The sequence below is a fragment of the Trachymyrmex cornetzi genome, unplaced genomic scaffold (genome assembly GCF_001594075.2).
Source record: "Trachymyrmex cornetzi isolate Tcor2-1 unplaced genomic scaffold, Tcor1.1 scaffold138, whole genome shotgun sequence".
NCBI lineage: Eukaryota > Metazoa > Arthropoda > Insecta > Hymenoptera > Formicidae > Trachymyrmex > Trachymyrmex cornetzi.
The window spans coordinates 1,327,223-1,336,189 of NW_017295960.1; the positions used below are offsets into that span (position 1 = coordinate 1,327,223).

Here is an 8,967-nt window from a genome sequence, read left to right on the forward strand (position 1 = left end):
CTTATAGTCCTTGTTGAGACCTTTTCAAAACACTATAATTTTATCCATTTTAGGTCAGCCGTTTAGAAGTTATTGAGCATTTTATGGTGAAATGTCAGCAACTTTAGGTGAATCAAACACGAAAACTGTTCATTTTTTTTCGCTAAAACTTATAAGTTTTGTTCAGCAGGTCATAAGCTATAACATATGAGAAAACCATTTGATTTAACTGAAATCCAATTTCATATAGGATTAGTGCGGGGTCCTTTAACGCATGGTACTGTGACCCTTTTCTTGGCTTGGAAAACCAAACAGAGGCTTAAGAAGAACAATATTCTGACTTCTGTATAAGCCCATATTTAAAAAATATTAGCCTCATGGTTATTAATACATTAATTATGCAGAGATCAGCGATAAGTATAAAAGTAGGCGCCCATATAGCGATGAATAAGGTCTTCATGCGCGACAAGATCGTCACGTACGAGCCAGCTTATTCGTTAACTATTAATCGTCACGCGCTGCATTCGGCTGATAGTCAGCGAAAAAAATACACTACTTATTGACGTTGCATGTGACGATCAGAAACTATCAACGCGCCGCGTTACGATTATCATGATCACATAACAAGCACGCGAGCTTTATCAACTCACACCCTCAGACTGGTAACGCGATTAATAATCTTCTATCTTCCTCCTCCATCGAATTTATGATTATTATAATTCTTAATGATTATTATAGAATATCTATAATAATCACCAAAATACAGTTAAAATCAATCGTGATAAAACATTTTTAATTAAAAACGTTAATAATGTGCAGGACCGCGCATATCTCTTTCCTATCTTGGAAACAATATTTTATTTTAAAAAATCACTGTTTCTCTGATTAAATTTAAAAATAATTAAAATAACTAAACAGGGTTGAACTATTTTACGATAATAAAAAAGATTGAGTCATTAATAAAGTGCGTACCATGTCGACGGTGACTTCTCCGACTTTGGTGGATCCATGATCCTTACGGAAGGCTTTGACTCGCTCCTGTTCCTTCGGGATCCTGTCAGTCAGAACCCTTTTAAGATCCGTAGATGCATCGGTGAGCTGTCGTACGAAGACTGCCGACGTTATTTTCTGAAAGGAAAAGAATTATAATTAATAGCTGCTGGGAATAATGAAAAACGCAGAATTTAGCAAAAGCTAGTAATCTCAGGAATAAATACAGACGAAAGTTGTTCGAACGTATATCAAAATCAACCCTTCAAAGTACACGCAATAATTTTCCGATCTCTCACTACACACTATGAGTCGTTTGTGTCCTCGATTAATTTTTATCACTTTTACAAGTACACAAAAATTATTAAATAATTATAAATATTATTAAGTAACCATACATATATTTTAACATATTTAGAAAGTAAAAGTTGCTTGTTTAAAAAAATTAAAGAATAGAAACCATTATTTAGCCAAGATCGAACTCCTAGTATTATTTCCAAGAAATGCAAGACGCGAATGACTCCAATCGTGTATATTCAGGACTAAATAGGGCAAAAATTATAAATTATATTATATTCTGTATAATTATACTATAGAGTTAAACAAAAAAAATGGTCTCATCGTTTTTCAATAGACGACTTTTGTAAGCATAATTTGATTATATGTATTCAATAAGAATACATTCAAACAGAACGAAACTTGAAAGAAGTGGTAGGAAAAAAAAATACTTTATGAATGAGATTTTATACGTTTAAAACTTGTCTTTCAATTCCTCTAGAAAAGAAAAAAAAGCAACGCAAAAAATTCTTATCTAATCCTCAATAAATTAAATTATACAATTTCTACAATTTTTATCCTCTATGTCAAATATTTAAAAGTTGACATTTAAAATAAACGCACCTTTACTCGATTTTTTTCCCAAGTTAATTTCTAAACTACAAACTTCTGGCCATTTGTTTTCCGTTTTCGCTTCTCTTGCGAAACATCCTACGCGTGACGTACGTATTGTGTGGCAAATTGTCACGGTGGAAGACACATGTGGGTTACGTAAAAGTGACAAACTGCTAACTATTGTCAATAATGTACGCAAATGTTCGTTGGGTTAATAAATTCGCATTGAAAAACTATAATTTCATAATGCTATAAGGACAGAAAACAGATCCCAAGATAACAATTTTTTTATGCAACTGTCTCGTGTAATTCATAAAATTCACAACATATGATTATAACATTTTAGTGACAGATTTATGCCTAAATTCTAAACAAAAGGCTCGTAATACATTTCTGTAAGAATTGTAAGAATTTTTAAGTGCTTATATATCTTTATACAATATTTTTACAGACAGCTTCTTACTAGCTATAAAATTTACAAGAAATTTACAAGAAATAGTTATTTACGAATAATCGTACGTCTTACATATATAAAATTAAAATACTAGCCATAAGTTCTTTCAAGTTTTACGAGAACGCGTTGCGAGTCTTACGATTCTACTTATAATTGACCCATTAATACTTTACTTTAAGGAAGATGTTATTGATATTTTTATACATCTATTTGTGTCTGAGAATGGGAATGTAATAGAATGAACATGACAAAAATGACACGAGATTGATTTATTGATATTCTCATTTATATTCGTCCCTAAAAATAAAAATTTATGAAGAATCAGAATTATTAAAAAATAATTTTCAAAATGTTTTTTAAATTTTCATTCGATTATATCGATCGTCATTTGAATCTAAATTTTGAAGACGAAGCATGCAATACTTATATTTATACGCGAAATATTACGAAAGAATTACGTTATCCCTTGTGAAACTCATAATCGCTTCTTGCATGTGACGAAGCATAAAAAAATCCGTAATCGTTTCTCATCTCGACACGCATCATCGAACATCATAAGATACGTTAGATAAGAACAAGATCACGAGGTCTCGAGGTCATTATCAAACATTATCACATGCGTGCCGTTCACGGAAACGCATTGGGGGAGAGAATTAATTCTTCACTCATTCGTATATCTCTATGAAGGATAAGTATTTATTATTATCTTTAACATGATAAATGTCTCAAATTAGACCAAATCAATTTTGACCGAATTTTGGAGTTGAAACAAGCTTCAAGATTCGCTCCGCGCGATCTCGGAATCGCGACTGCAATAAGAATAACCGGCTGTAATCTTCATGATAACGACAAATAAAAGTAATGGTGGCAAAGATAATGGTAAGAATTGCAGTTACACGGAGAAAATTTTATATTTAAAATTACTATGATGTGGTAGTAGCTGCGGTTTTCATGTAAATTATAAGTTTAAATGCTATATAGTTATTTTTTTAAAAACAATAATATAACGTAATTTTTACACTTTTTCATAGTAAAAATTTTTTATTACAAAATCAAATATATTTAGCAAATTTTGTTTGCGTACCATAGTAAAAATTAACTATTTTCATGTTAGAATATGGCTTAACAAAATAATTTCTTTTTTTTTATTTATGTGATCAAAATTAGTATTACCATAGTAAAAGTTAAGTCGGAATCATGTTGTGAGAGTCCATCGAAATACAAGACATAGGAAAGTGTAATTTAAAATATTGTATTAAAACTTAATATAAAATTTTCTCTGTGTATAGGCGATGAGGACAATATGCGACGAAAATATTTAGGCTCTTAAACGAGAAAAGGAAGATCAGCTCAATATAATCGCCAATGTGTGCAAGCACACTGGCGGGCCACGTGACTACGAATTATGAATTACAGTAATTACACGTTCGTCAGATACGCAGATAAGAGAGAAGTTGCTTAATTCTCTTTTTTTCCCTGTCGAGCGAAGTGAAAGTCGCGTGATGTGTACATACATATACAACATACATCCGGAGACCGCTTATCTTTGCATTGGATGTATTATAGCAGAGAAGGAGAATTCCTTCTGAGGGGCACAGATACGTGATGTGGCATTTCGCGAAACAGTTAAGGCGAGGTAAAGAGCGAAGTCCAAATGAAAATGTCGACAAGTCACAATAAACTGAAAATAATGGGTCAATTAGAATCTCAATTCGACAAATTTGTAGATATTTTAATCGATTAAAAGATTCGACTCTAAATTCTTTGGAGTAGAATCTCATTCTAAAGAATGAAAATTGAAAATGTTTTCTATGTAAGTTTTATTGATTAATTTTAATTTAGTTCCTTTTTAACATTTAATATTTTATAAATTGACTAATTTATTATAGCTTTTTTTTTATTTTTAATCGACTTAATTTGCTTTTTAATTATCATTGGGTAATTTATACTTTGACTAAGATTGTTCCAATTCCTCTTCGCTTGACAATAAAAAGATTCGATGATCAATCATCAAAAAAGATGACCAATGACGCTATACATAAAAAAGGATTTCAACTTGTAATTATAAATCATCCTCAGAGTATGTACAACACCATATAGTTATTGCAACAAGTTCAAGCATGTATAACTGTCACATTTATCACGATATTAATATAAATTGATCTATGTATCATTAATGTATATCTAACTTTTCCACCGAAATTGCTGAAGAAGGACTCGTGGTTCCGAAACGTACATTGTTTTTATTGTTCTTATGGAATAAATGACGAAATATTATTTATAACTTTTTTATATGCTCGATTATTGGCCGTTCTTATTATAATTTTGCAATAAAAATTGAGCCAGTCTTGAAAAAGATTGGTTCAATTTTTAATCTTAAGGCCAGTATTCATAGTCCGTTCATTTAAGATCGTCTAAGTAATGGTTGCGTTCAGCAGAAAAACCAGCTTTGCAGCTGTTGTAAAGTTCTTTAATATAAATAGTTTTGCCCTTGATTCCTCACTGGATCAAAATGTGTGTATAAAGTTATTATGTTCAAGAATTTTACAATTATGCAAAGATGCTTTTTGCGCTGAACGCAGCCAATGTCTTAAGATGCTAATGCAATTCTCTGATTGATTTAAGATATCTTAAAATAGGCTTAAAAATAAGTATCGGTTATAAATACCGATTTAAGAGTGAGATTGTACTTTTCACAGTTTCAGAGGAAAAATTGTTAATTACAATTAATGAGTATTTTTATATCTTCAATTCACAAAAAACAATGTAAGAAATCTCTGTTACGCTTTTTAATAACATTATATCTGAAATGTTGGAGCTTGTAATAAAACAAGGTATTTAAGTAATCAGTTCACTAGAAAAAAAAGAATAAAAAAAGCTTCTGTAAAACTGGACTTTATACCTTTGTTTATCTCTGACGTCGACAGACAATAATTATTAATCAATTTATTAATTACTAATTGTTTTTCCTTATAATATCGTTGAGTGACTTATCAAAACTTATGATGCGGTAAGACGTCGGTAGTCTAGTTTAAAAGTTAAACTGTCAGACTAGAAGTCTATAAAGATTGTCGACATGCATTTTCCTTCGGGGCAAATTCTTAGAAAGCCATAAATTACATTTTTATCAATAATAATTTGCGTTTCTATCTTCCTTTCAAAATAATTATGACGGTGCAAAACAATTATCCGACGAAGTAGTATTACATAGCAAAATATGTTGCCAAGACAAACAGAATATTGACAAAGTCATTTATTTTAAAAAAATAAGTTACACGAAGGAATGTTCACAAATGCAAATATACGTTAACAAAGATAAGAAGTCAAAAAAAGAAACGATTCAGGATAACACATAGGTAAAAAGTACAGAAAAAACAACGTAACACAAGACAATATATCGAGACTGGAATGCAAAATTTCGTGGAATATTTGAACGAGTTTAAATTAAAAATATAACATTATGTTATTTGTATATAATTTTTATATTATATAATATCATAATTATAGATAAGTAATGCAATAAATTAATATATTATGTTATATAATTGTAATCATTATAATTATTATATAACATTGTATATATATTATATAATAATTTTAATACGTTCAAATCCAAAAATTAAAACGCTTAGATTAAAGATTGTATCAAAGAAGAAACGAAATACATTACACATTATGTCGCGTATAATTGCCACAGTGCACCTTCAAATTCAAGAGGCTCAAAGATCGTTTCTCATCGCACGCTCTTATCATCATGTCACCGATAGCGCATGTTCCACGCAATTTTTTAATCGCATGGTAACGCGATTACGTAGCGCCGGGGAAATTCGCTTGACAAGATGCTCGCACTTGAATCTAATCCGTCGACATTGAATTTTACACAAAAGGCCACGATTCGTACTCTTTCAAATCTCACAATGTAATTATGGTCAACGTTACAAAAAGATTTTGGAAGAGCTTCACCGAGGCGATAATTGAAAAATATACTAGCGCATAACTCGATCAATTCTACACTGAAAAAAATGTGCTAAATTTCAATAAAATCATTTGTTTGAATATCAATTTAATATTTATTAAATATTACTAATATAAAAAGATATACATTACTAATATTACTAATATAAAGATATATTTATTTAATACAAGAACCATTAATTTGATTTAACCATTATTTTTGTGTTGAGTAAATATTTATTAAAACTTAGTACATTTTTTTCTCAGTGTATAGTTTTAATTTTTGAGTACTCTATGCAGTTTTTATATAATTTGATTTCTTAAGAAAAGCTCAAGAGATGTATCTTGTGCGATACAAATATACTATAATAATATTTTTGCGACCAAGCGTTAGACAGAACGCGAAATCTGGGCAGCGAGCCAATGGCATAGCTAAAAATAAAAAACTTGATCGACTTGACATGCAATTCAGGTTACCGTGTGCGAATAACGCGAGCGTGATAAAAGGATCGATGCCAAAGTGTCGGAAAAATTCTATGTAGTTACCTCCACGAGAATACAATGATCCTTTAACTAGAGGTATGCAAAAGCTATTTAAATTTCCAAGGAAAAAATTATGAGTATGAGGAAAATAATACAACAGAGAGATAAATATAACAGTAACGATAGTTTTAATCATCTGCGATAATCTCGATCGTCCAATTTCGTCCAATTATAATCACCTCAATCTTTAATTAACGAGGATGACTATTCGCGGTCATGCTAAAAATATTTTCCTGATAGAGAGGTTTATCGATCTATCAAGGTCAGATTTTGCGGATAACACGTGGAGCCACAGATCGATTAAATAATTGGAGGACACTTGGTCTTCGAGGGTCAATCACGCGTACGGCAAATGCGATTGACCTTTTAAAATATGCGTTTAACCTGCTCAATCCTGCGGTGGGACAATCGATGGTAATCTTATTAAGAGGGATAACGTATCCATTTAAGTATTCGTGTGTATACTGTCTAAATTCTTTGGAGTAGAATCTCACTCTAAAGGTGACCTTATATGGTTAATAATACTGTCAGTGTTAATAAATACTGACAGTATTACTGATCGTGTGTATTTAATATTGATGAATTGACGACATTGACGTGGAATACTGACGGTAATTTGGATTTTAATTCTACAACATTAATATCGTTTTATTTTAGGATCTATGTCATAGTATGTCACAGTGCAATAAATAATGTACGTAAAACTAAATGAAATATATTGTCAACAATACTGATCGTAAAGTTGTAAAAATACTAAAAATATGAATGCATATTGTCAATATTACTGATTAATATTGTATTTATCGTGTAGAATTACCTTAAAAAATGAAAATTAAGCTACTCTTTTTCAAGACTGGCTCAAGTTTTTTTTAGAGACAGCTAGATTTCACTCTTCAGAGTGACTAGAACTTTATTCTAAAAGTCTTAAGCCTAATTGTACTGTTACTTTGACTTTAAGCGATGATTACAACTCACTCACTCACTCTCTCTCTCTCTCTCTCTCTCTCTCTCTCTCTCTCTCTCTCTCTCTCTCACTCTCTCTCTCTCTCTCTCTCTCTCTCTCTCTCTCTCTCTCTCGCTCGTTCGCTCTTTAAAGCTAAAAGGAAGAGTTTTAAACTTCACTTAAAATTATAATAAAGTTAAACCCATTGATGCAATTGGGCCTTAGAGAGTGTATAGGTAAAAGCAGACCTAAAGACTCGCGATTTGACTCAACATCCTTCTAAAGACGCATCGCAATTGCGAAATGCGAGATCAGTATCAGGTTTAAATCATACGCAGTGATATTTATCGCATGGGAAATGAGATCGTGGATAGAGACACGAGTTAACTTTCGCATATCAAAATGCCATGACTCGTTTTTCAATAACAGGCTCCGATTGCGAATATGTGAAAGACGAATATGCCCAGGGTAAGTACAATACAATTTCATTATTGTTCTATACACATTATAATGTGAAACACTAAAAAAAAGTTAATGAAATATGAGGATGGCCAGATTCGCGAATAATAACAGCTGATAAGATTTTTCAATGAGTCTGAATCTTCTCGGCGACTGATAACAAAGTTTAGTCTCGCAGGGGTAAAGTTCACTATATGTATAGTCAGCAATCATTACATTTACATGGCTCGATTTATGCCAAAGTTACAACATCGATATTATGAAATTGGCCAATCATAGCTATTCCTCTGAAGAATGGAATGACTGTTATTGGTCAATTTTATAACATCGATGTTATAACTTTGGCGTAAATCGAGCCGTGTAAACGTAGTCTATACAACATAGTTATAAATTATACGGACAAAAGTAACTTTCTTTCATAATTTGTGATTTTTTAAATAAGACCATTGTGCCCGTATTCGTATTTTTACATTGCTGTTGCTGACAATAAAATTGTAGATATTATGTATATCGTATTACAGTAGATGCAAATACAATTTATTGATCTCCCAATCCCTAAAATAATATTAAATTAAATGACGGAATTAAAGCGCGTTAATAGTACATTACGATACAAGTGCGCAAAGTAGGTGTTTCCCACACGAGCGAAGTTTGTCGCCCGAGCGAAGCGAGGGTGACAAAAAAGCGAGTGTGGGAACACCTACGCAGCGCACGAGTATCGTATACTATTTTTCGTATACTATCGTGCTCAAAG

The 8,967-nt window shown here is 31.5% G+C and overlaps 1 protein-coding gene across 1 annotated transcript in view; it reads right to left on the reverse strand.

Annotated features, from left to right (window-relative positions):
* Positions 1-8,967, reverse strand: part of kdn (citrate synthase) — a 29,664-nt gene that overhangs the window by 7,391 nt on the left and 13,306 nt on the right. The window contains exon 2 of the mRNA XM_018522844.1: positions 952-1,107. Within this exon, the coding sequence (XP_018378346.1) occupies positions 952-1,107 (156 nt within the window). The remainder of the gene's footprint in view (positions 1-951; positions 1,108-8,967) is intronic.